We start from the raw sequence: 27,725 nt of genomic DNA on the forward strand, positions 1-27,725 counted from the left end.
AGATGTGGACTTTTCACACCCTTTAACACCGTAGTTATGTCGACCTATGTTTTAAGTGTAGATCAGGCCTAGGTGACACTAACTGGTTTTAGTAAATGGTCAAAAATTCATCAAAATTTAAACATTTCAGTTCCTACTGGAAATTAATCAATATTTCATCTGTTACTATTTCTCAAGTTGTTTGTAGTGGTATTGTAGTCATGTTGGTCCCAGAACAGGTAGGTGGGTGAGGTAATATCTTTTGATGGACCAACTTCTGTGAGTGAGAGAGACAAGCTTTGGAGCTACACGGAGCTCTTCTTCAAAGCTCAAAACCTCTTTCACCAACTGAAGCTGGTCCAATAAAAGATACTACCTCACCCACCTTGTCTCTGTTTCTCAAGTGACATTTAATGGATTCAAAAACAGTGAAAAGCTCTGTGGTAGTCATTTATTTGGGGTGTGGTTTTAGTTAACCTTAGAATGCGCATTTAATTACATTATCCCATAAACAAATGGTTTGATTTTTTTTAAAAAAGAACAATTAAATGACCTAATGAAGAGGTTCTCAACCTTTTGCAAACTTTGACCCTAAACTATGTTGATAAATCATTAAAACCCCAACTTTATTAGTTTTCATTCATTTTTAGTAGTTTGCAATGCCATTTAATTTCATGTTGCATAAATTAAAAATGATAGTTGAAATATAAGTTAACCAATTGGTATATTCGTTTAAAAACATTCACACAAGTATAGTCAGTGGGACAGCTGAGCAGACCTTTCAGAATAAAGATACTCTAGTGATAAGCGAGGTATAAATACCTCTATAGATAGAAAAATGGCAAGAGGCAAATCAAAGCAATAAGTCAGTCAGTAAGGTAGGAATGATGAAATGAACAGAAATCATATGCCCGTATGCTATATCAGCACATGCACTCCAATGTAGGCATATATACCTGTGCAGCCAAGTCACATCCTTCAGCCACCTGATCTATATGCCTCCAAATCATTTGCCATTCAGATCCTCCACACTCTTCCTTGTGTTTACATTTTAAACTTCCCTCAAGAGTTGTCCATTAGAGATAGTTAGATATTTGATATTTCAATACTCAAAGCACATTCACCTGCAAAAAACCCAACACACCTGTCCAATTTATTTGAACATTAACATTTGATCAACATACCTGGTTGTTATATGTATGTACAGAGATTTCACTCAGTTTAGTGAGATCACTAGAAATGACATATTATGGGTGTTGTAAAGATGCTCACCCTATAATAGGGTAATCCCCAATTAAACAGAAAGAGTGGGTGTCTATATTCCTGTAACAACGAGGAATCCGGTGGCACCTTAAAGACTAAGGGATTAATCTGGGCATAAGCTTTCACAGGTAAAAAACCCACTTCTTCAGATGCATTGTTCACTTCTTCTGTACAATGCCTCTCTGAATAAAAGCTCACTGAGAAAACCATTGCTTTGTTTCTATTAATTACACGGCAAGGATGCCAGAACTTGTTAAAACTTACTAAATAAGCAGTTAAAAAGAACTGCCCCTCACAGGGTTTCTGGCACGCCCCCCTCCAAACACCTGGGGTAGAGGCAGATGCCGCAGACAGGGCTGTAGACAAGCAGGACCCCGGGTCTGGCACGGCGTTTCCCCCTCTCCCGCAGGGAGGAACCAGTCAGCCACGCGGCCCTGGGCACCCCGAGCAGGCGCGGTCGAGCCGGGACTCGGGAGCTGCTCTCGGAAGAGCAGAGCGCGGGGCTCGGGAGCTGCCAGCCCAGGGCACGGCGGGGCCGCCAGCTGCAGCGCCAGCCGCATCACCTGTGGCACCCGCGCTGCTGGGCGGCCCGGGGCGGGGGCGCGGGCGCCGGCGGGGGGAGGGCACGTCCTTCAGCCACGGCGCCCCAAACCGTCACCCGCGCGCGGACACACCGCACGGCGCAGCCCCCTCCGCACCGAGAGGCCAGGCAACCAGTGGGGGGGGAGGGGGAGGTGGTAGCTGGAGAGGGGCCTGTGGGGGGGCTCCTCCCGCCCCGTTACCGGTACTGACACCGCCCCCCCCCCGCGCTCGCCCCCTGTGAAAGTTCTCAAGGCACCGAGTCCGACCCCGGGGGAGGGGGTCCGGGCCTCGCGCGCCCGCGCGGAACCCCCACCCTCCTCGCCACGAGCCGCACGCGCGCGCCGAGGAGGGGAGTGAGGGGCGCGCGTAGAGTGCAGACCCCTTACCTGAGTCTCGCGAGGCGGCGGCAGCGGACGCGCGGCGCTGCCTCCAACCTGTGCGTGCGCGCGGCACTCGCAGCTGCCCTAAATTACAGACGCCGCCATGATGGAGGGGGGGGGGAGCGAAAGGGCATCAGGTAACGTTACCGTGGTCACGTCACGCGGGAACTGTAAGGACGGTTCGCGTCGTGTGACCTCCACGCGGCGGCGATAGCAAACCCCCCTCGTCTCTAGCCAATGGGTAACTTCCGCCTCGGTACCTGTCATGGCGGCGGTGAGGGGCGCGTGAGGGTGAGATAGGCGTCCGCCTGACTCGCTGCCCCGTTGCAGCCGGGCTTCCCCCGCTCAACGCGTGACAGAAGCGCCCTCACGCCGGCCCAGGCTCCCTCACCCCGACCGCACGGTCCTGTACCCCGGTCCCGCTGCCCCCTAGGGCACTCTCCTGGGGTCGTCCTGCCCCTGCGACTCTCTGGCCCATTGCCCTCGATGGGGATGGGCTTGTCCTGGGGCCCCCTGGCCCCATTGCCCCCAGTCCTCCTGGCCCCGTGTCCCTCTGACCCAACTGCCCCATGGAGCTGGGCTGGGATCATCTGTCCCTGTGTCCTCCTGTCTCATTAATATTTCCAGTATTTTAAATCTTTCTCTCAGCTCCAAAGTCCAGAGCAAAAAAACCACACCAACTCCACCTCACCAAACCTGCTCTCCCACCCAACTAAAATATGTGCGCCCCCAAGAAAACTAAGCGTCCCTACTGACTGTGCCAAAAATCGTCACCCAGCTGAGCAAATAATTCACCAGGATACAGCAAAAAAGACATTGCATAGCAATACAGGGGTTTTGGCTATTATTTTTATTATTATTTGTTAAGCAGCAACTGCTTGGTCTATGTTGAGTAGAAAGGCACTGCTCCAAGAAGCAGTATTCAATAACTCTCCCAAATGTAACACATGCTACATATGCCTAAGGGTGACCTGTGAACATTCCCCAAGCTGATCGCTTGGAAAAAACTGACACTGTCCCCAAATAACACAGTAGTAGTCAGCCCTACCCAATAAACTTAGGCCTGGTCTACACTACAAACGTAGGTTTACATAAGCTGCATTAAATCAATCTAATAATGTATGTGTCCACACTACCGAGTCCCTCCCGTCAACCTAAGAAGCCTGTAAAGTCGACTTCTATACTTCACCTCTGCGAGAGGTGTAGTGCTTGATTCGACATCCATGGGTCAACATGGGGATAGTGTAGACACTGCGTCGTGTAATTCGAATGAATTGGCCTCCGGGAGGTGTCCCACAGTGCTCCATTGTGACCACTCTGGAGAGCACTTTCAACTCCATTGCACATCAGCCAGGTACACAGGAAACAGACACTTCACTGTTAAAGCCCCAGGAACTTTTGAATTTTCATTTTCTGTTTGATCAGCATGGAGAGCTCACCAGCACAACTAATCATGGAGACTCAAGACCGCAAACACGCTCCAGCATGGAGTACTCACGAGGTGGTGGATCTTATTGCTGTCTGGGGAGAAGAGTCTGTGCAGGCAGAGCTCCAGTCCAGCTGAAGAAATGCATCTATGCCAAGATTGTGCAGGGTATGGGGGAGAAGGGCTACACAAGGAACACGCAGCAGTGCCACTTGAAAATGAAGAAGTGTACCAGAAGACAAGGGAGGCAAACAGTTGTTCTGGTTCTGCCCCACAGACATGCCACTTTTATGAGGAGCTGCATGTGATTCTCAACGGCAACCACACAACTACCCCAAAACGCTCAGTGGATACCTTCCAGGAGTCCTGGGCGACGTCGAGCAACAATGAGGAGGACATTGTTGACAAGGCAGAGGAGGAGAATGTAAGGTAGGCAAGTGGAAGATCCATTCTCCCTGCCAGCCAAGAACTGTTTTTAACCCTGGAGCCCATCCCTTCACAGGACCAATTGGCGGCGGAGCATGATGCCGGGGAAGGCTCCTCTGGTGAGTACACATTTCCAATCAAACTGTAGGGGTTACGTGCTATTATTTTTATGTTTAATCTGAACAAAAAAATAGGTGTAGTGGGTATTGGTGGCCACTCCAGCTATGCAGAGGGTGCTCTCCAAAAAAGACTATTTATGTGCATGGGGATGGCGTGGGAATCCTCCATGGAGATTGCTAGGAAACTTTCATGGAGGTACTCTGCAATCCTTTACAGAAGGTTTTTGGGAAGGACTGCCTTATTTTGTCCCCCATGGTAGAACACTTTCCCGTTCCACTACAGTATTAACTCTGCTGGCATCATTGCAGCATAAGGACCAGGTCTGCATCCAGACACTTGCAGCATCTGCTCCCTTGCAGCCTCTGTTACCCTCAGGAGAGTGATATCGCATAGGGTCACCGAGGAGAGATGAGGGGAAGTTTTCAATGCTAGCCCTTAAACCGCAAACAATTCAACAAGTAATCCACCCACCGTTTGGTGAAATATGGGTCACACAACCACGCTTTCCCAAAGGTGCCATGGTTGGAAGGGATCACCGTGTATTGCAAGCAGCACTGGAAAAAAAGTGGGGAGGGGCTTCCTATTTGTCTCCCTTCGCACTCCCCCAACACTGTGCTGTGCCGCTTTTGTAACAAACTATTTGGGGGAACTATTTGTAACAAACTATCCAGGTTGCCAGGGGAAAGGGGACTTTTCTCAAGTTCCAACCTGTGATCCCAAGGATGTCTTCACAAAAGCAACAGCACAAGACCTCTTGCCCATGCCTCGTGGCCTTACTCACCATGGCTGGAGCAGCAAACCAACTCTTGCAATAGCCAGCAGTTGTGATTACATTGTGGCTTTCAGTGAAGTGTATTGAGGGGTGGTTCTTTTTTTATTAAAAAAAAAATTAACCTTGCACCAGAAACAGTGTATGCGCTGTTAATGCTACCCTTGTGCTTTGCATTCCTTGCAGCTGAAACCTTGTCCACCAATGCATCCTCCACACTGGGACAGAGACTTTCCCAGATTAGAAGGCAGAAAAAGAAGACTCGGGAGGACAAGTTCAATGAGTTAATGCGTGCCTCCAAGAGTGACAAGACGGAGCTCAGAGCATGGAGGATTATACTGTCTGAGAACCTGGACATGGACAGGGAGGACAGGAGAGCATGCAGGGAACAAGAGCGTGCCACATAGGAAGAGATGCTGCGGATTATGAAGGAACAATCAGACATGTTGAGGCATCTGGTTGAGGTTCAAGAAAGGCAGCTGGATGCGAGAGTCCCTCTGCAGCCTATGCTGAACCTGCTGCCATCATCACCCAGTTCTACATCCTCCTCTCCCAAACGTCCTATAAGGCGGGAGGGAAGTTCGGTATCCCTTGCACTCAACACCAGGGGAGGGTACAAGGACCAGAAAGCACGCATTCCCACACCTTTGATTGTTATTGCAGTTCATCTATAAGCAAGCTTTCCTTGTTTCTCCCCCCCCCCCCCGCCAGTGTTACCAGCCCTTTTGCCTCAGAATATCTTACTTTTCTTTGCTGTCTCTGTGTGTTTGTGTGCATAATAAAACTTAATGGATTGAGGAGAAAAGGCTCTTTATTCATTCAACACACGGTGGTTGGTGGGGGTGGAGTTTACAGGGGAGAAAATGCAATAGAGGGGACAGTTTGGTAAAAACAACATAGGTAAGTGTCACATTACTCTGGCTCATTGTTGAAACTGGCTTTCAAAGCCTCACGGAGAGCAGAGACCCTTGATGTGCTCTTCTTATTGCCCTGGTGTCTGGCTGCTCAAAATTGGCTGCCAGGCGATTTGTCTCAACCCCTGCACCCTGGCAGAAACTTTTCTCCCTTTGTTTCACAGATATTATGAAGCACAGAAGGCAGCAATAACAATGGGGATATTGTTTTCACTGAGATCTAACCTAGTAAGCAAACAGCACCAGCAACCTTTTAAACATCCAAAGGCACATTCCACCATCATTCTGCACTTGCTCAGCCTATGGTTGAACCAGTCCTTACTGTTGTCCAGGCTGCCAGTGTACAGCTTCATGAGCCCTGGGAGCCCTGCAAACTTGGATCACAACAGATCCCACAGTAGATTTACCCACTCCAAATTGAAGCCCCCCTGACCAGTAGCAGTTTGGCGTTGCAAGCTTCAACAGAGCTATCACTACTCATTTCTCCACTGTCAGAGTGGCTCTCATTTTAGTATTGCTGCGTTTCAGGGCTGGGGAAAGCAATTCACGCAGCTCCTGGAAAGTGGCCTTACACATTCAAAAGTACTGCTGCCACTGCTCATCATCCAATAGCTGCATAACAATGTGGTCCCACCAGTCAATGCTTGTTTCCTGGGCCCAGAAAGAGTGCTATACCATGTCAAGGTGATGTGTGACTGTCACCAGCAACTGCGAATTGCTCCGCTCTATGTCTTCCATCAGAGCTGCTCGTGTGGCATCACACTGTTTTGCACGGCGGCTCCTGTATCGGCTGTATAAATACTGAAGGATAAGACGTGAGGTGTTTGTAATGCTCACAACAACAGTGTACAGCTGAGTGGGATCCATGCTTATCATGTTATGGCATCGATGTGGGTAACCCAGGCTTGTGAAAAAGGCTTGGTTTGTTTGACGTTGATTCCAGGGAGGAAGGAAGGTAAATGTGTCATGGGATGCTAATGCCATGTGCCCATAACCACCTGCATCAATGTTTTGGTCCCATAAGGCATTGCAAGCCCAACGCCAAATTGGCTACGTGCACTGTGGTATAGCTACCCACGGTGCAGTGCTCCATGTGTCAATGCAAGCCCTGCTAGTGAGGATGCACTCCGCCAACACAATGAGCATTGTGTAGACACACAAGATCAACTTGCTTAAATCAGAGGCTCGATGTCAACTTACATATAAGTCGACTTAACTTTGTAGTGTAGACAGGGCCTTAGCTTACACAGCCTCAAATCACTAATATATCCTAGAAAATATTATGCTGTGAAGATGCATTTTCCACATGGCGATGTTTTCATACAAAATAAGGAAATTGTGCAAATATAGGATTACTTTTTGTTGACATGCACTAGGAGAAATACCACAATATCACACTATGCCAGTTGTTGAAAAAGTGGCAAGCCTATGTAAGACCCAAATTTGTCTTCATCCCACACAAACTTGTAGACGCTTGTACACTAATTTTAGGCTTGATATCCTGTATAGGTTTCAGAGACTAAAGGATGACGGATCTCCAACACTTAAATGTTCATACTTCCACAGATATAGCATTTTTAGAGTTCAATAAATAGTTTGTAAACTGTGCCGCTAAGTGGCAACAATGTCTCTCTCTCTTACACAATTTGCAGGCAGACTTGGAGCTGCTAAAGGCATTCCGTGTGCACTGTCAGCACCAAATACTGAGTATAAAATGGTTTGACTTTGAGTGAACTGTCACAATTGTGTAGAGATCTGTCCTTCCTTCAATCACTCATTTTATTAAAAAGTGGTGTTGCATACTCGTCAGCCATGTCACCTGGATGGACAAAACACGCCCTCACGCTGTGTTCTCAAACTCACTAGGGATATGCTAAGGGGTACACGTTCTGACCTTACCTAGTGCCACTCATGAGGCCTCTCCAGAGATTTGTGGATTTGCAGGATTGAGCCAGATCTAGGAACTTCACTACATGATGGCTGGTGCAATGCCATCAACCTGGTCGCTCTGTCTGGTCAGTGCAACCGTCCTCAGTACAGTATATATGTTTATGATTACACACACAAGAACATTTCATATTCCATCCACTAGAGAGCAGTGGTACACATACCTGTTACAGTGGAAAACATAAAAAAAGATATAATTAGATAATAATTCTTGTGGGAAATTTGGTAATCTTGACAATTGTATACCTGTTAGTGATTTTAGGAAATCCCGCAGAAAAAAGTTACTTGAAATAATGAAGCTTTAAAAGAAGTGTAACTCCATGTCTGCGATCCAGTCCACATAGGTAAGGTTATAGCTTACAGAATTGTTGGAGAGCTAAGAAAGAAGAAGATAATGGCAAGTCTGGGATCTTTTTTTAAAATGAAGTACAAGGAGAGAGTAAGGTATGGAAACTTTGTTTGGACAATCAACACTAAATAAAATAGTGTTCTGATTCTTTGTGAAGTTACTTTAAACGTGATCATGTCATAATGTCCAAGTTGCTTCCTACACTAGGAACTCCTGTACTTTAAAAAAAAAATCTGTGTATAATATGTTCTTCTGTATTGAATGACTTGACAACTTTCATAAAGGTTAAAGATTCATTCAAATAGCTGCCATAATGTCTTGTGCTATTATTTCATTAGATGTTAAGATGATTAGCTTGTGTCAGAAGATTATTTGGTTTGAGGCACTGTAAATGTTCAGTAACCAGAGACAAACCAAAATGTAGGAAGAAGTATGGATATGACAGATATTCAATATGTAACTGAATAGTGCTATTTGAGATTTTACAAAATAATGTGAGATTCTTTATTTGCCTTCTGGTTTGGGGTCTTTTCAGGTCTGTTCAGGTCAGGTTTTCAAGCTTTTTTTTGGCAACCATAACCCTGGGAATTTTTTTTAATGAAAGCGGCAATTCTCCTGTAGTGAAACGATTCCAGGTGCTTGGGCTGTAAGGAAAACACCAAATAGAGCAAGGGATTAACACAGCAACGCTGGGCGCTGCAGGACCCCCTGGAGCCGGGTTACGGGGCATCACTGCTGTGTCACCTCATAACACTGACAGGCTCGTTTTGGGCTGGTAACTAAGCCAGGGACCAGCCCCATGGGGTTACCAAGTCAGATGCGCATGCGCGGCGAGCCGCACGAAGCCGCCCCGCGTCTCGGTTCCCATTGGCGAAGGGCGGTGGCGGTGGTGGGCGGGGCTGGAGTGACGCAGCCCCCCCACATCTGTGACCCGACTGACCCGGATTCGATTCAGTCAGATCCTCACGAGCCCGGAGGGACCCCAGCCACCGTCACCCGCCGCCCTTCTCCCCGTCGTGGCCATGGCGCTCAGTGATGCCGATGTCCAGAAACAGGTACCGGGCCCGGCCCGCTCCGCTCCTCGGGGCCAGGGCGGCCCCAGCTCGGGCGGGGTCAGCCGTGATTCTTCCTCGGGTCCGTTGCTAGAGCTGCTCCTCCCCGACCCGTCTGCTCTGCCGGGGCCATGCCCGGATCTCGGGGCCCTGGTGACGGGGCGGGGGCAGCTTCATGTTCCTGGGGCTGCTGGTGTCCGAGGCCCTGGGCAGCTTTGGGGGGCCGCGGGCCACTGCATCCCCCCCAGGTCTCCCCATGGGATGTGGGATCCTCCCTCGTTTCCTGCCCTGGGGGGCTGCGTCGCCTGGCCGCGCTGCCGTCACCGTGACCAGGACCTGGGCTAGGAGCAGCTACCTCGGTGGTGGTGCTGGCCGCCTCCGTGCAGTCGGTGCTGGAAAGCGCTAGGGGCCTGAGTGGCCGTGGGGGTAGACGGCTAGGGGGCTTTTAGCCACCCCCAACAGTTTAGAGACCGCATTCATAACCAAAGCCCGGGTTAGGAAGAGAAGCTTGTTTATCTCTCTCCATTCAAAGTGGACATGTGTTTTTTGTCAAGGTACACAACTTCTCATTAAAACAGCAGTCGTCAAAAATAAAAGCTGTCTCATGCCCTGCTGACTGGGGTGACAGAGATAATGCTATTGATATTTAAGATATTGGTAACCTATTACAACACTCCTAGCAAAGGTAGCTGAGTAAGACACCTCCCTCTTCCCCCATTTAAATGAGTCGTTGCCGAAGAAAGAACAGTGACAGCCTTGTACCATGGAGAAACAGAAAATGGAAAATCCTGTGAATAATACCCATGCTAGCCGGTGAATAAGGGGCTTTGACTGCAAACTGAACAATGTAATTTTAAAAAAAAATCAAAACTTTGTATTGGAGGCTCAACACATCTCCCAGTAACATTGGAAGCTCCTGTGTTGACAGCAGACTGGGGGATTGCTAAAGTATTTGGATGGCCTCTGAAAACAAGAGATGATGAAAGTGGTCATGGATTATCTTTTTTTTTTTTTATCATATTGTCATGCAGGTATCAGATCACCCTAACACTCATCTGGTGTTTGTACATAACATCAGATTTTTTTTCCTACAGAAATTAGGTGTAAACTTGAATTTGATTATAATGGCTGAGCAGTACTTGCTTATAATCTGGCTCCTGGAGCGTGTACAGTCTTCAACTGTCTGATGACTTTTGCACTTCAGATCTGAAGGGAAAGCAGTCGTCTGACTATAGGAGCTTAGATTGTGCTGCTCCTTTGTAAATTTCCACTGAAGGCTTGTCTTTTTAAGCTATCTGGCTGTCCTTTTGAGTCCGGACACACGCTGTTCTCATTGACAGTAAATAGTGTCCTTGATAACAAACTGGTATGACCTGAATTGCAAATGGTGCACGGTGATGAAAATTACACAGATCCAGTCAATGCTGGTCAGTGAACTTTCCTCTCAAGTGATGGGCAGATCATACAGGTTTGATGCAGGATCAGCAGTTCCTTCTCAGTTCCCATAAACGTTTTCTGCATCTCTTCCCTTCTCATTCAGCAAATCTGATTGGCAAAGGACCACTGTGTAGTGAGAACACAAACAGTAACTTAGCATCCCTATTTGCCTTTTGGCGATCCTCCCTTAGCTCCCTACCTTCACTTGCACAACCAAACTTTTTGGCATGTTCACAGTTATCATAACTTGAGCTGGCACTGTTAGTCACTGTGGGACTGAACTTGAAGGGTGAGCTTTGACATTGGAAGGGCAATAGATCCTAACACTGGAGCTCTGTTCTGTATTCAAATCTAACAACTGTAATATATCTGTAATTGGATTTTTTTCAGCTAAAAAGTAGGGGATGAGCCTGTCCTTATGTTAACTGAAAATGCAAAACAGTAAACTGCATGACAGGTCAGCAGGCATATAGGCCCTGATAGAGCTAGGAAGCAGTTTGACCGTATCACTTTTAATATGCTCAATATTTTCAGTTTTTAAGAGACCCTCCCATTGACTATTTCCCAGCAATACCAACACTTGATTCGTTCTGTAGACAGTAGTTTGAAAATTGTGTTGCAGTTGGTTGAATAGTAAGAGAGCCCTTTTGAAGCTAACTTAATATATTATCTACTGTCTGTGGAAATTTAATTAAAGACTATTACAATTCTTGGATAATCTACTAGCCTTCTTTCTCTAGGAAACTCTCTTGGGCAAGTTTCAGAGTAACAGCCGTGTTAGTCTGTATTCGCAAAAAGAAAAGGAGTACTTGTGGCACCTTAGAGACTAACCAATTTATTTGAGCATGAGCTTTCGTGAGCTACAGCTCACTTCATCGGATGCATACCGTGGAAACTGCAGCAGACTTTATATACACACAGAGAATATGAAACAATACCTCCTCCCACCCCACTGTCCTGCTGGTAATAGCTTATCTAAAGTGATTATCAGGTTGGGCCATTTCCAGCACAAATCCAGGTTTTCTCACCCTCCACCCCCCCACACAAATTCACTCTCCTGCTGGTGATAGCCCATCCAAAGTGACAACTCTTTACACAATGTGCATGATAATCAAGTTGGGCTCAATTTATTTGAGCATGAGCTTTCGTGAGCTACAGCTCACTTCATCGGATGCATACCGTGGAAACTGCAGCAGACTTTATATACACACAGAGAATATGAAACAATACCTCCTCCCACCCCACTGTCCTGCTGGTAATAGCTTATCTAAAGTGATCATCACATTGTGTAAAGAGTTGTCACTTTGGATGGGCTATCACCAGCAGGAGAGTGAATTTGTGTGGGGGGGTGGAGGGTGAGAAAACCTGGATTTGTGCTGGAAATGGCCCAATCTGATGATCATTTTAGATAAGCTATTACCAGCAGGACAGTGGGGTGGGAGGAGGTATTGTTTCATATTCTCTGTGTGTATATAAAGTCTGCTGCAGTTTCCACGGTATACATCCGATGAAGTGAGCTGTAGCTCACGAAAGCTCATGCTCAAATAAATTGGTTAGTCTCTAAGGTGCCACAAGTACTCCTTTTCTTTCTTCACTTGGGCAAGGGCCATCAATTTTAGGAGAAACTAAGCTCTTCTTCACAAAAATAAAACTAAGTTTGCCAAATGTCCTATTAAAACTCACACTATTTAGAGATGTGGAAGTCCCATCTTGTTCTCTGCATTCTGGAAAAAACAAAATGAGCCTTTGATCCTCTCAGTCTGGGAACTCAAGCTATTCACAGGAATAGTATTGCCTGCAAACATCAAAAAGTATGCTATGTGCTACTGAGATGCCAACCTGGGGAAACTCTGTAATGTCACATCATTTCTCTCTTATCCTCTGAGTAAGGAGGCAGAGTTTCTTGAGGCACTCAATGTAGTTCTAGTGCTGCCAGAACTAATTCTGCCAAGTAGTATGATGCTACATACCCGCTGCTGGGAGAGACGACCAAATTGGGATAACTCCTTGTATTCTGAATCCACTGAGAGACTCTGTGTCCAGCTTAGTTTGACTCCTAAAATCTGAAAATTAACTCAATCGCTAACTCTTTCCCTCCCCACCGACTCCCAGTTCTACTCTCTGAAACAAAGCCGGAGTTCATCCTTGGTTTGATCTGGCCATTGGTAAAATCGCTATTCATGCCAGAATCACTTTCCTCTGGAGGACTGTGTTTCCTTCTTTTATGATGGGCCCTATGCTCTGGACTTCAGAGGATTTTAGAAAGCTGTGGCCCAATGACTCGGTGTCATATAATCCCTGAATCTAAATCCGAATTGTAGTTTTGGTTTTCAGAACATATTCCATCCACTTGTTCTGCCTACCTGTCTGAACTTCTCCATCTATGGAGTCACTTCACTTTCCCCTCGTCCCCTGAAGCGCATGCTCTACTGCAGACATTTACCTATCTTCCTAGTCAGATCCTTTTCTCTGTAAAGCATTTTATAGTCGTGTACAAAGGACAGTGTAAATGGGAATCCTTCCTGCATGTTGCTGTGGCTTGCCTTGTCCAAGAAAAGTCTCTTCACTACTATCTGTATACTGAAACCATCTGTACAGTATAGGCCACTCAGTGATTAGCATACTCTTGCCCAGAGTTGATTACAACATAGTTTCAAGTTGCAGTGTAGTTGGGACTGCTATTGAACATGTCCAGGGCTTTACTCTGAACTTCCAGCCCAGTCACAGAACAGTGACGTTTACAATACATATTGGAATCATATTGCAACTTGGTCCCCTGACTGTTGCATGTACAGCTCAAATACTGTTTTTAAACAGTTCTAGCTAGAAAGGTTCATGTATGCAGGTCCTTGAAGCAGTTCATAATGCACTTTATGTTCCTCCCCACCCACCACAGACTATTGCGCAACTTTTTAAATACACTTAGAATCCAGGGAAGTGCTGCTGATGCTATCCAGAGAAAGTGTTAGATGGAACGCTGTCTAAACCATCCCCTGGCTGTTTCTCTTCTAAATTCTTGTGACTTGTGTGCTTGTTAGGTGGGAGGAAAACAAGAGCCACTGTTGTTTGTGAGATGGGATTGGGTGTGGGGGGGATGGAAATATTGTGGAGTTCAAAGGAAAAGTTTGTTTCTCGTGCAAGTGCTTCCCAGCAGAATTTAACTGTGTCCATTCTATTACAGATCAAGCATATGATGGCTTTCATTGAGCAGGAAGCCAATGAAAAGGCTGAAGAAATAGATGCCAAGGTAACAAACAAAAAGAGCCATTTGGATGGTTTAATGTCAGGCACTCCAAAAGGAGGTGGATTGCATCTGATATTCTGAGTTGCTTCCCAGTCATATCATTAAAAACAGTTCTACAATATTCCTAGAAGCTACTTTACTTTTTGTCATATAATTCCTGTATGTGGAGCAAGTTAACTACTGATTAAAGTTAAATATTTTAGTTTGTGCCAAATTAATACAATCAAGGGAACTGAGCTGAAGCTGCCCTTTCACCCAGAGTCTCCTTTATTAATGCCTAGATGTGAACACATTTGTACACCAGATCACATGTTGATTTGTTAATATTTCAGGGGAGCTAAGGGTAGTGTGAGCATGGATTTTGCATAAGACATAGTGGGTTAAATTGGTCTGTCTAACTTCAGTGGAGTTACAGAGATGAATGTGACCCATTTCTACATTTGTTTTACTTAGGACTTGTGTACACACAAACTTTTACCAAAATAACTAAATTGGTTTTAATTCTCACTTCTTGTTTTTGGTGTAAGTTTGTGTGGACGCTCTTATTCCTAAATAAAAATAGGACAGTTAATCCATTGCGAGCTGTGATTTGCAGCCATGTTAAGGAACCACAAAATAGATTTAAATGGGGGGGGTGTGGAGAATAGGGGAAGCATGAACGCTTCTGCGTTAACAAAATGGAATGCGTTACGCCAAAGTTGTAAGGATCCACTAATCAATCATTAGCGGTTGACTACATTACACATCAGGGCCAATTATGTCAGTTCATATTGGAAAAGAAGGTCTAAAGCAGGGGTTCTCAAACTGGGGGTCGTGACCCCTGTGAGGTTATTACCTGGGGGGGGGGTCGTGAGCTGTCAGCCTCCACCCCAAACTCTGCTTCACCTCCAGCATTTATAATAGTGTTAATATAAAAAAAGTGTTTTTAATTTGTAAGCAAGGAGTTGCACTCAGAGGCTTGCTGTGTGAAAGGGGTCACCACTACTAAAGTTTGAGAACCACTGGTCTAAAGTATGGATCTGTTGGAGTGATAACCAATGTCTTGTTGAAATGAGATTGTGAATATGATCAGTTTAGCACAGTAGTTTACATGGTAGAAATGCTTATGGAAAGTGACTGAGCAAATATATTGCTTTTTTTTTTTTTCTTATTTCTTAAATTTAAAATGGGCCCTATTGCTTTTCTCAAAGTATGGGTAAATAGTCAGGATTCACAACACTTTTGTAGCTGGGTATTTGTAAATAGTGTGCAGCTTTTACCACGTTTTCATATGTGAGGGGACCAACCATGCTCTAAGAAAGCAGTAGCTCCCTCCCACGTATATCCTCGTTTAAGGATTAATGGTAAGTGGTTCAAGAACAATAAATAATTGTGCTAAGTTGACAGTTATAATTAGTGATTCTTTCAGAATCTCTCCCATCTCCTTTACTGCTGCAGTCAAAGATGACACCAATTCTAGAGTTCAGACGAAACAAGTGTCCTGGACTGGACTTCTGGTTACTCCCAGTTAGCCTACTAGTCTTTGCTCACTAGCTGATACTTGAAACTTGTATATCATCCCTATTTCAGGAAAGCAAATGATAGGTGGCAAACAAGGATATTGTAGTGATCAGATTAACTGAGCAGCAATTAGTAAGGCCCGAGTTCAGCAAAGAACGTGCTTAAATCTCACTGGCTTCAGTGAGATTTAAGGTACATGCTTAAATGCTTTGCTTAATTAGTACCTTGAGTCTCATCACCTAGCCTTTAGTTTAGTGAAGTGAAAGTTTATGGAGTCAGCCTCAATTTCAACTGTGTGACTTTCTCTGTAGGCAGAAGAAGAGTTCAACATTGAGAAGGGTCGCCTGGTGCAGACACAGAGACTGAAAATCATGGAGTACTATGAAAAGAAGGAAAAACAAATTGAACAACAGAAGAAAATGTAAGTCGCTTAGGCAGCCTGGCCTGCTACAGGGCTTGAAAAATCAGCAGCTTGCCAGCGATACACAAACAATCTTTCGCCGGCAAGTGCAGGTGACGTAGCTAAACATTTCTGCAGAATGTGAATTGTCACATATGAAAAAAGGTTTAAATCCTTACCGTTGAGAAGAAAATTTGAATGTGGACTGAGGCACTGTAATCGTCCTGAATCTGCAGACACACTGCTGCTACTGTTTACGGCTTTCCCAAACACATCAAAATTGGCAACTCTTGCAGAAGCAAAGTGAAGCTGACCAGGCATTGGAACTCCTTACAGGAAAACCGGTCCCAATAAATTGAGGCTAGAGAGTGGATAGGTAATAGTAGACTCCAGCTCTTCCCCAATTGAGAGATTCTGGAATGGTTTGTGGTCAGGTAGGGAAGAGAAAACTTCTCCTTCCAGCAGCTGAGGGTACATGAGGGGCCTTGCTGGCAAGCTTCAGATACATCAGCCAGAGGCTAATTCTAAATAGTCCCATGCAAAGTTCAGGGATAACACCTAAAGAGAACAGCTGATGTGGTGGAGGGGTCTTTTGTGTTACTTTGGATAATAGATATCTAACAAACTCTTTATGCTCTGTCCTGCTCCATCGCTGGCACACCTAATTCTATCCGTTCTGGTCTTGGTGGCTAATTTCTCTTGAGTAGTTTTTCTGGTTTTGTTATCACTTGTGCAAATTCAATGGAGGATGGCTTTTATAGTAAGTGAGGAATTTATCATAGCTGCTTTTGAAGCAGATTCAAATAAGTGAATGGGCTTGCGTTCAGCACATACTGTGTCACTGTAAGATGTAAAGCATGCTGTTAAAATATTTGCTGCACCTCTATTGCCATCTAAAGCTTGATGCACTGATTCAATTTTTCCATGCAACTTGCAGTCAGATGTCCAACCTGATGAATCAGGCAAGACTGAAGGTCCTCAAGGCAAGAGACGACCTTATTGCAGTGAGTATATATTGCCTCTATAGTAAAGGGACAGGGGATTCTCCCCATTGAAAGTTAAGGAATTACCGGATCCAACCACTAAACAAGCATCTGGTTTGGTTTTGTTTTTTTAAGTGATCCAATGAGATGTGTACTTGAAGCATACATAGACTTAAAAAAATGGCTTTGCTAGCTGTCTTTAAAAACCATTCTTAGGTGGTGGCCTTCTGTACATGTGAAGTCAGGCTTTTCTAGCATACACTAGTATTGTGTTTTCACAGCTACACTTTGCTGTTTAGGGAAGATATATCTGTCTGCCAGGAATCTCAGTTGCAGTCTGCGGTTGAGTTCAGCCCAGGACAGCAGCTGATCTTTATTCACAGAATGGGAAACATCTCTTACACAACCAAGTGCAAAAAGAGGAAGTAACTGGGTGACAAGAGGCCCACAAAATGCTGAGTTGCTTCAGGCAACTAGAACTTAATGTATGCAGTGATACTGAATGGCTGGGCTTCAGCAAGCTTGGTAAGCACTTCCTGTAAATAAATACTACCAGAAAAATCCACATAGTGGACTGATTGTCTCTAACAGTGGCCCAGGGTGGATGGAAAGGCTTTCCTCTTGGTCTGTCTGGTGGACCGTTTATTCCTGGGAGCATGAAGACTTATAACCCCTGTACTCATCTTGTCATAGATAATGGTTACATTCACTATGAATAACAGTAGCCATACTCCAATGTTACGAAAGGCCTCCGTTATAGCTTCCGTGAGCATAATCTACCAATCACACAATATGTAAAGTCCCTTGTCCTGTTTTGAGGCACACTTTTGTGTGTTTCAAATACTAGGTGGTGCTGCTGAGCTATCAGATAGTCCTGTTTGTGAGAACTACAGAAATCAAGAATAAAATACCATCGTAGTATTGCTTGTTCACAACACTGTTCTGAAAAAGGATTTGGTAGGAGGGAGTATCAGCATAGATTGATTCTTTCATCCTAGTGCCACATTTGTCAACCATTGTGAATTTGGTGAGATTTCTAAAACTGTTTATTTAGAGGAGAAGGGTGAGGAAAGAGTTAACTCCATTGTGAAACAATCTATGTTGAATAATCTCTTCCCTGACCATGCTTTGAGCTGACTCAGTCACATGCTTCTGAATGGTGCATAAGACATTTCCTTCCTCGTTTTAAAGTATTTCAAGTCCTATTGTACTAGCTCAGTCTTACCTTGTTGTTACGTGGTCTCCGAAAGGCTGGCCAGTAAGGGATGGGCACTTCCAGAATTTCTGGATTCTAGGGCAGAAGGCATAACTAGGTTTGACAGTGAGGGGAACTTGGGATGGTCTTGTTAATACTCTAGCATTCAAAACATAATACACACTCTTGTTTATCAAGACAGACTTTCCTGCCCCATGAAATCACCTGTGTCGGTATTTCCCTGCTTCTGTTTTAAAGGCTACAACAGGACATCATGGGGTTGTCTACTGATATACGTACCATAACGTTTCAGTTCGGGGGGGAGACTGTACTCGGATCGAAACTTTAGGATATTTTATTTTTTTGAGGCAAAGAGGAAAGAATATTTGGAAGGGAGATGATATGGTAGATGGGAGCAGAATAACAGGGCAGCAGCAGAAATCCTTAAACGTGGACTCTAAAATAGGGTGAAGGACCTCTGTGAAGTAAGACTTGATGCTCTGTTGCCTCAGAACAGAGGATCCAGACTTTAATGTCAAAATTTACACGGACATTGACAGATGCAGCATTTTACATAATTTACAACACACAAGTAGAGGTCCACAGCCATACTTGTTTGAGCTCTTTCAATAGATGAACAAAGTATCTATTTTTATTAATGAAAACGGGACACTAGGAGCTATTAAAAATTAATAATGGAACAGGGATCTGGGCTGTGAGAATAATTAGTCTCCCTTCAGCCATGTTTAGGATGTGCTATGCTGCTTTGACTACCTTATCTTAGAGTATCTAACTTCTCAAAAGTGAAGACAGCCAGTTGAGCACTCAAAAAATACTGCTATTCCTTGGTACTGAATTCAGTCTAAATTTAATGTCACGTAGTAGACAGTACTATTCTCCCAGGCTGGAGTCTTCTACCTGGCCAGTTCTAGAACGTTATGATCACTCTGCAGATTTACATTTTGCATGTGAAGGATTTCCATACAATTTTGGGGAAGGGAAAAAAGTTGTAGTTGATTGCTCTCTAAGGCAGCCTGCAGTATATCATAGAAATGTAGGGCTGGAAGGGACCTCAAGATATCACCCTGTCAATTCCGTCCCAGCCTAGTGGCAATAATTTGTACCTAGACCATCCCTGACAAGTGTTTTGTCTAATCTGTTCTTAGAATCTTCCAGTGATGGGGATTCGACAATCTCCCTAGGTAACCTGGTTCCAGTGTTTTACTAGCCTTAATAATTAATTAGATTAGCCTTAATAGCAATAAATTAATTAGCCTTAATAGCAAACCTAAATCATCTTTGCTCCAAACTAAGCTGATTACTTCTTATCCTACCCTTGGTGGCCATGGGGAACAATTGATCACCATCCTCTTTGTGACATACTTTTACATATTTTAATACTTATGGCTTCCCCTCAGTCTTCTCTTCTCTTTAGATTAAATGTCCCCAATTCTTAATAGGTCAGATTTTGTAAACCTCTTGCCATTTTTGTTGCTCTCCTCTGGACTCTCCAGTTTGCCCACTCTTTCTTAAAGTACGGTGCCCAAAACTGGATACAGTTCTCCAGCCAAGGCCTCACCAGTGCTGAGTAGAATGGGACAATTACCTCACATTGCATTAATATGACATTTCTGTTAATACATCCCTAAATGTCAATTTGTGGTTTTTTTTTGTTTTTACAATAGCATCACGCTGGTTCATTCAATTTGTGATCCACTATAACCCTTAAGTTCCTCTTCCACAGTGCTGCTGCCTAGCCCTGTGTTGTATTTGTGCATTTGATTTTTTTCCTTCCTAAGTGCAGTACTTTGCAGTTGTCATTATTGACTTTCATCTTGTTGACTTCAGACCAGTTCTCCATGATCTGCTGTCATACTGAAGCAGCAGACAGTAGGAGAAACAACTCTAGCTCATTCAGCTAGAATAGCATTAATGAACTGAATAAGCATTGCTGGTGGATATGTAATCCTTTACTACAGTAGTAGCTCAAAGTTATGAACACTTCGGGAATGGAGGTTGTTTGTAATTCTGAAATGTTCGTAACTCTGAACAAAACATTCTGGTGGTTCTTTCAAAAGTTTACAACTAAACATTGACTTAATACAGCTTTAAAATTTTACTGTGCAGAAGGAAAATACTGCTTTCCTTTTTTTTTTTTTTTTTGTAGTAAATAGTTTTAACACAGTACTGTATTAGTTTTGGGGGGTGAAGGGTCTCTGCTGCTGCCTGAGTTGTGTACTTCCAGTTCCAAATGAGGTGTGTGTGGTTGACTGGTCAGTTTGTAATTCTGGTGTTCATAACTCTGAAGTTCTACTGTACTATGATTTTTTCCTTGCCTAGAAAAAGGAATTAGTAGTTAGCATTCACTTTGGGTACTGAACAGGGTAGTGGGGAAAGAAAACCTTTTGTGAAAGTTGTTGCTCAGTGCACACAGAGATGAGGGTCTGGACTGAATTACCAGCTGCACTGTAAGCTTGCTTCTTGGCAGGGTGCATAACTACACTAAGAGTACAGGAGGATGGTAGGCATAGAACAAAACGGACAAACAGGGGGACTTTGCTGACCTGATCTCTTCTTTCTGTAGGATTTGCTGGCTGAGGCCAAGCAGAGACTTGCCAAGGTAGTGAAGGATGCTGCCAGGTACCAGACACTGCTGGATGGACTGGTTCTACAGGTAAAATACTCAAGCTGTAGTAAAAGGCTGACTGCATCCCTAGCTGCAAACACAAACCCTCTGTAGGAGTACTGCTGCTGTTTGGAGACTACCTTGAATGGGCATTTTTAAAACTGCCACTTTCACTATACTCCCCAATCTTCGCTCACAAGGCCCCAGTGTACTTGAGATTGGGAAGAGAGGGTTGGGATGCAGAAAGCTTAAATTCTTGAGCACTTTCATCTGAATATGAGAGAAACAATAGTGTCACAGTCACAAAACACAATATAACTGCTGAGTCTTAAGCTGTCCTTAAGTGAGCACAGCTCAGGAGTGCACATTTCAGGAGAGATGTGCACATCTCGAGTTTCTACTGCGCATACTCAGGATGAGCTCCTTTTTCAAATGCACACTCTGGAAAACATCTCCTCCTCCTCCCCTCCCCCCCACAAAGTTTAGGAAAGTGCACGATCCTGTCTGTTTTCATTCCAAATTTTATACCAAATCTAGACTTGTATGGCTGTAGCTTTGAGCAGTTTTTTTTCTGTGGTGTGAGACGTCTGTCTGTAATAGGTGCTGTTCCCCTAAACTACATGTATGGCTAAACATTCCACTTCAGGCTTTTTTAGCCCCGTAAGTTTTACTTTTGGAATTCTTGCAAATACAAGTAAGGGTTTTAATGGAAACTTGTACCTCAACTATAGTGGCCACCACGGGCAACTGCTCTAGTACAAGAACTTGTCATAAATATTATCCCATGTCCTTTTGCTAGGAACTCTTTAAAGTGTGATTCTAGTTTTCTCCTCTGCAGTCTAACAGTCGTGTTCTTCCAAGTCTTGTTCTTTCCTGTTGCCACACTCAGACCCCTCAATGTTGAGGGTGCCTTGAAACCTGTAGGCTGCTTTACTCCATAGCAGGGATCAATAGTGTACTTCTAATTGCCTGACTTACTGTCAGGCCCTGCCTGTTGCTGTTCACTTGCACACTGGATGACCCAACCTCTCTGTCTTTTGGAATGAACGTTTGTCTTGGTCAGAAGTCTTGGTCTCATAGAATATCAGGGTTGGAAGGGACCTCAGGAAGTCATCTAGTCCAACCCCCTGCTCAAAGCAGGACCTAATCCCCAACTAAATCATCCCAGCCTGGGCTTTGTCAAGCCTGACCTTAAAAACATCTAAGGAAGGAGATTCCACCACCTCCCTAGGTAACCCATTCCAGTGCTTCACCACCCTCCTAGTGAAAAAGTTTTTTCCTAATATCCAACCTGAACCTCCCCCACTGCAACTTGAGACCATTACTCCTCGTTCTTTCATCTGCTACCACTGAGAACAGTCTAGATCCATCCTCTTTGGAACCCCCTTTCAGATAGTTGAAAGCAGCTATCAAATCCCTCCCGCATTCTTCTCTTTTGCAGACTAAATAATCCCTGTTCCTTCAGTTTCTCCTCAAAGTCATGTGCTCTAGCCCCCTGATCATTTTTGTTGCCCTCCGCTGGACTCTTTCCAATTTTTCCACAGCCTTTTCATAGTGTGGGGCCCAAAACTGGATACAGTACTCCAGGTGAGGGCTCACCAATGCCAAATAGAGGGAAATGATCATGTGCATTGATCTGCTGGCAATGCTCCTACTTATATAGCCCAAAATGCCATTAGCCTTTTTGGCAATGGGGCACACTGTTGACTCATATCCAGCTTCTCGTCCACTGTAACCCCTAGGCCTTTTTCTGCAGAACTGCTTCCTAGCCACTCGGTCCCTAGTCTGTAGCAGTGCATGGGATTCTTCCTTCCTAAGTGCAAGACTCTGCACTTGTCCTTGCTGAAACTCATAAGATTTCTTTTGGCCCAATCCTCTAATTTGTCTAGGTCCCTCTGTATTCTATACCTAGCCTCCAGCATATCTACCACTCCTCCCAGTTTAGTGTCATCTGCAAAGTTGCTGAGGGTGCAGTCCACGCCATCCTCCAAATCATTAATGAAGATACTGAACAAAACCAGCCACAGGACTGACCCTTGGGGCACCCTGCTTGATACCAGCTGCCAGCTAGACATAGAGCCATTGCTCACTACCCGTTGAGCCCAATGATCTAGCCAGCTTTCTATCCACCTTGTAGTCCATTCATCCAGCCCATGCTTCTTTAATTTGCTGGAAAGAATACTGTGGGAGACTGTATCAAAAGCTTTGCTAAAGTCAAGGAATAACATGTCCACTGCTTTCCCCTCGTCCACAGAGCCAGTTATCTTATCATAGAAGGCAATTAGGTTAGTCAGGTATGATTTGCCCTTGGTGAATCCATGCTGACTGTTCCTGATCACTTTCCTCTCCTTGAAGTCCTTTAGAATTGATTCCTTGAGGACCTGCTCCATGATTTTTCCAGGGACTGAGGTGAGGCTGACCGGCCTGTAGTTCCCCGGATCCTCCTCCTTCCCTTTTTTTAAAGATGGGCACTACATTAGCCTTTTTCCAGTCATCCGGGACCTCGCCCGATCGCCATGAGTTTCAAAGATAATGGCCAATGGCTCTGCAATCACGTCCGCCAACTCCTTTAGCACCCTCGGATGCACTGCGTCTGGCCCCATGGACTTGTGCTTGTCCAGCTTTTCTAAATAGTCCTGAACCACTTCTTTCTCCACAGAGGGCTGGTCACCTCTTCCTCATACTGTGCTGCCCAGTGCAGTAGTCTGGGGGCTGACCTTGTTCGTGAAGACAGAGATGAAAAAAGCGTTGAGTACATTAGCTTTTTCCACATCCTCTGTCACTAGGTTGCCTCCCTCATTCAGTAAGGGGCCCACACTTTCCCTGACCACCTTCTTGTTGCTAACATACCTGTAGAAACCCTTCTTGTTACTCTTAACACTTGGAGTTGCAGCTAGCAAGGGATGTTATTTGGCCTTCCTGATTTCACTCCTGCATGCCTGAGCAATATTTTTATACTCCTCCCTGGTCATTTGTCCAATCTTCCACTTCTTGTAAGCTTCTTTTTTGTGTTTAAGATCATCAAGGATTTCACTGTTAAGCCAAGCTGGTCGCCTGCCATATTTACTATTCTTTCTACACATTGGGATGGTTTGTTCCTGCAACCTCAATAAGGATTCTTTAAAATACAGCCAGCTCTCCTGGACTCTGTTTCCCCCTCATGTTATTCTCCCAGGGGATCCTGCCCATCAGTTCCCTGAGGGAGTCAAAGTCTGCTTTTCTGAAGTCCAGGGTCCATATTCTGCTGCTCTCCTTTGTACCTTGTGTCAGGATCCTAAACTCGACCATCTCATGGTCACTGCCTCCCAGGTTCCCATCCACTTTTGCTTCCCCTACTAATTCTTCCCTGTTCGTGAGCAGCAGGTCGAGAAGAGCTCTGCCCCTTGTTGGTTCCTCCAGCACTTGCACCAGGAAATTGTCCCCTATACTTTCCAAAAGCTTCCTCCATCTTATACTACTGTCCTCTTATTCCTGTAACATTTTGGCACAGTTGGTGGTATCTGTTCAGAGACCAAATACTGCTGCAGGCCTTAACTAGAAGTTGCATATTTGCTCAGCCTAATCTGTGACTATTGACTCTTAGCCTGCCTTTTCTCATTCTTCTCAACCAACCCTCAGTATTGTCCAGATTTAGTTGCCATTGCACCCCAAAAATTAGGATTATTTATTTCTTGCATAAACAAAACCATTGGTTACTGTGGGTTTCCCAGTAATCGATAGCCAGCCCTATTTCAGAATGACAGTACAGGGGGGACTTGTAACCAATGAACTTTTATCTTCACTGTATGAAATAAGTAATGGCAGAAAGTTGCTTAGTCTTATAACTAACCCCAGAAAATGACAGGAGCTGATGAATCAATTATAAGATGATGGGAGTTTCCTTTATCTCCTCTTACTATAGTTATCTCTCTCATAGGGTTTCTACCAGCTGCTTGAGCCCAGACTGAATGTCCGTTGCCGGAAACAGGATCTCTCTATGGTTAAGGTAAGGGGGTTCTGGCTACAGTAGCATAAAATGTCTTCAAAAACAAAGCCAAGGATTGTGACTGCAAAGGTGTTCCGCTTGGAACCTGTCCAGCAAGATCATAAGGCAGTGGGGCTGGGGCGATTCACTACCAAGTGAAACACTTCTGTTGTGAATACCTCATCTCTTGCACTATGCTTTTCAGGTTGGGGAGTGTCTTCCTCTGTTTGAAAAGCACCTAGCAAACTTTAGGTACTGCCATAATATAAAGAATGATGGCAGCTGCTTCTGGTTCAAGATTCAAAGGGAGGAGTAAATGTGTTAGAAAGTAGTTAGGCCACAACCATTTTTCCTACAGCACCACCTTCCTGGAGAGGCTGAACTAATGAATGAGATTGTGGCATCTAATTGATTATTTCCCCTCCATGCCTGTTCCACTAATGCAAACTAAGTAGCCATCAGTTCTGTGCAACACTCGCAGCGGACTCCGTGTCTTTCAAATCTCTGGCCTGAAGTGGGATATCTGTTGTGTTCTAGGCTGCTGTACAGAAGAGCATTCCCATCTACAAAGCTGCTACCAAAAAAGACATTGATGTTCACATTGACCAGCAAACATTCCTGCCAGAAGATATGTAAGGAATACAGTAGCTTTTAGTGCTGGGTAGTAACTTGCTGGAGATTCAATGCACTGTTAATGGTTGAGGGAGTCTGAAATGTCTCTTATGGGAAATGGCAAAAGGGGTACCCCTGAGGGCACATCTGCCACTAGTTAGTGGGAGTTGACTCCTCCTGACACTGAATTTCTGTCCTCTTCCCTGCTGTGCCGTTTCCCAGGCAACTAAAGATGATAGTTATCTGGCTGCAGCCCACAAAACAATTCACAGCGCAGGGGAATGTTTGGTCTAGGCAACAGCAGTTGGTAACTCAGTGTAACTTCTCAGTCTGTTAGAGGTGAAAGGCATGCAAGTGCAGCCCAAGTTTAAGGTTCAACATAAAGCAAAGAACAAAGTTGTGAGGGGGAATGTGTGGATTATACGTTTCCCACTGATAAGCTTTGTCCTCCAAAACTGTCAGAAAACTGGTTCTGTAACATAGAAAAGAACACTTGAATGATGCACTCAAGTTAAGATCTAACAAACTTGTTACATAGAGCTATAAATGGTACAAGAAATAACACTTCTAAAGGTATCTGTATAGTACATTGCCTCTTGTCCCAAAATCTGAAAACTAACCCTCGTAGCCTAATTTATATTTATTGGGTAGTGGAGAGGAGGCTCAGCTGGCTACTTCAGTCAATCATTTTTCATACCTAAAATCTCCACACGTCCCCTCTATCCTTAAAACGCTAGGTGGTGATGATTGTTACCCATTAGGATGCTCTGCCCATTGTTAGGGCTGTCTTTCTCTTCATCAGGTTATTTTAGCTTCCAGTGTAATGGGAGTAAGATTGGAGTCCATTTAAAGGCAGAAAGGAGGCCACACACTTCTGTTGATTTATCCCTTTGACACACATTCTAGCAGTTGTTTGGGAGAGTGGCTTTTTGTCAGGCTGAGGTCTATTGTAATGTCTGTTTTCTCTCTAGTGCTGGAGGTGTTGAGATCTATAACAGTGATGGTAAAATCAAGGTTTCCAATACCCTGGAAAGCAGACTGGATCTCATAGCCCAGCAGGTGAGTTTGGGAAAGAGGGAGTTGGATCCCTCCCTACTCAGTCTTCGTTGGTAAGGTGAAAAGCTTCATCTTGAAGTCAGCATCCCTTAGTCTCAATCATCCTCTTAATCTTCAAAGTAACTTATTATGGGATCAGGTCTCTTTAGATGGATGACAAGCAAAGGGTTGCAAAAAGTAGACTTGAAAATTAAACTATCCAGCGGGTTGTATGGAGTTTGGGGAGGAGCACATCTCTGCTAGCATCCTCTCTTCAGAGTTTTATGCTCAGCTAGGTTCTTGAGAAGTTAGACTATTGAAAGACTAAGTCTCTAAAGAACCAAACTGCATTAAAAGATCCTGTTACTGAATAGTACAAAAATAGATGGTGTTCATAAAGCTCTACTGCTAGTGGCAGTACATGGGCCAATAGAGAGACCCACTCTATGAGTCAGTGTGAGAATCTTCTAAAGTCCAGTGTAGAAGGAAGACCTTGCAACCCCACCATGCCTCCAGTGAATCTTGGTTTTGGCAATATAGACCTCCCATTATCTGCATTAGTCTTTTGAATATGATTTGCACTAGATGGGGTGATCGCATGCCTGAGCTTAACAGGTGAGTCCCTCTGGCTCAGGCTGCAACTGTGTTAGTGATTGCAGTCTGCTCCCAGTGAGAAAGTACCACCAGTATCTGGCAGGTGAACTTGTACATCCCCTAAAGAGTTGACTGCACTGACAGAAATACTCTATTCATTCATGTCTCCAGCATGGAACTGCAGTTTAGGATTTCTTAACTTTTGTGCATATTAAGTTGCTGTTAGTGCTTAACTCTCTTAGTATTTATTACTGTGCCTCTAACTGGTGCACCTGCTCTCTCAACAGATGATGCCAGAAATCCGAGGGGCACTCTTTGGTGCCAATGCCAACAGGAAGTTTTTGGACTAAGCCTGAGGGAAAGTGGAATCTGTTCCACTGCCATATTGAGGAGAGATGCAAAAAAGCATCTATTCATTTAAACCCTAAAAGTACCTTTTTGAATGCTATAATGTGTTGTCCAATGTGTGTTCTTCGGTGGCATAATTTTGCATACCTGCTGCGCTTTGCCTGACTTATCAAGTGGTTACAATGTATTAATCAAAATGAGGTGAAGACCAACCCGTCCAGAAGTGACACTGGAGAATGAATGCAGTTGGGCTCTTGGCTTGTCCTGCACTCCTGTGGCTATAGTAAGATTAGTGATTGTGAAGTACTATGCTGCCCATCGAAGCAACCTTTCCAGTTAAGGGCTTCTCAGTGTTCTGTTATACAGAGGGCATGCAACCCTTCCCTGGGCGAGAAGTGTAGCTTTTTGCTTGGTCAGGCCCAGAGTTTTCTGTTCTGTATATGTGAGTAAAGTCTGAGCCTGTACTACTTAATTTATTAAAAATAAAAAGGAGTGTGTGTGTGTGTGTGTGTGTGTATATGGAGTGCACTGTAGTCTTTGACCAGCATGCTGTGACTCCAGAGTAACTAGAGGAGGTTGG

General features: G+C 44.6%; 2 protein-coding genes and 1 long non-coding RNA gene across 9 annotated transcripts in view; 2 read left to right on the top strand and 1 right to left on the bottom strand.

Moving 5' to 3' along the window:
• The window catches only part of BCL2L13 (BCL2 like 13), a 114,418-nt gene extending 112,047 nt beyond the window's left edge, over window positions 1-2,371 (bottom strand). For 4 of the 6 annotated variants that reach the window (XM_048828259.2, XM_048828268.2, XM_048828231.2 and 1 more), the window contains exon 1: window positions 2,211-2,336. The gene's annotated coding sequence lies outside the window, so the exon portion shown is untranslated. The other 2 variants (XM_048828242.2, XM_075122292.1) reach the window with 2 other exon arrangements.
• LOC125625975 (uncharacterized) lies at window positions 2,227-5,738 on the top strand. Of its 2 annotated transcripts, none has more exons than XR_007353664.2 (3): window positions 2,227-2,341; window positions 3,630-4,175; window positions 5,132-5,738. It is a non-coding gene; the product is annotated as an uncharacterized LOC125625975 (long non-coding RNA). The 2 variants fall into 2 exon arrangements; XR_007353665.2 differs by lacking the exon at window positions 2,227-2,341 and adding an exon at window positions 2,356-2,445.
• A 3,318-nt stretch (window positions 5,739-9,056) lies between these two features.
• On the top strand, window positions 9,057-27,650 carry ATP6V1E1 (ATPase H+ transporting V1 subunit E1). The gene is made up of 9 exons (XM_048828598.2): window positions 9,057-9,210; window positions 13,826-13,891; window positions 15,700-15,809; window positions 16,726-16,792; window positions 20,551-20,640; window positions 24,509-24,577; window positions 25,094-25,188; window positions 26,140-26,227; window positions 27,085-27,650. Exons 1-9 carry the CDS (start codon window positions 9,178-9,180, stop codon window positions 27,145-27,147), a joined length of 681 nt encoding a protein of 226 aa, XP_048684555.1. The 5' UTR covers window positions 9,057-9,177; the 3' UTR covers window positions 27,148-27,650.
• The last annotated feature ends 75 nt before the right edge of the window (window positions 27,651-27,725 follow it).

The sequence above is a fragment of the Caretta caretta genome, chromosome 1 (genome assembly GCF_965140235.1).
Source record: "Caretta caretta isolate rCarCar2 chromosome 1, rCarCar1.hap1, whole genome shotgun sequence".
Taxonomy (NCBI): Eukaryota; Metazoa; Chordata; order Testudines; family Cheloniidae; genus Caretta; species Caretta caretta.

What these genes read in the sequence shown, in the direction of transcription:
- ATP6V1E1 (XM_048828598.2), top strand. Translation starts at nt 9,178, where the DNA reads ATGGCGCTCAGTGATGCCGATGTCCAGAAACAG. An exon ending in CAAGAGACGACCTTATTGCA is followed by an intron (nt 16,793 to 20,550) that starts GTGAGTATATAT and finishes TTCTTTCTGTAG; the next exon opens with GATTTGCTGGCTGAGGCCAA. An exon ending in TGGATCTCATAGCCCAGCAG is followed by an intron (nt 26,228 to 27,084) that starts GTGAGTTTGGGA and finishes CTCTCTCAACAG; the next exon opens with ATGATGCCAGAAATCCGAGG.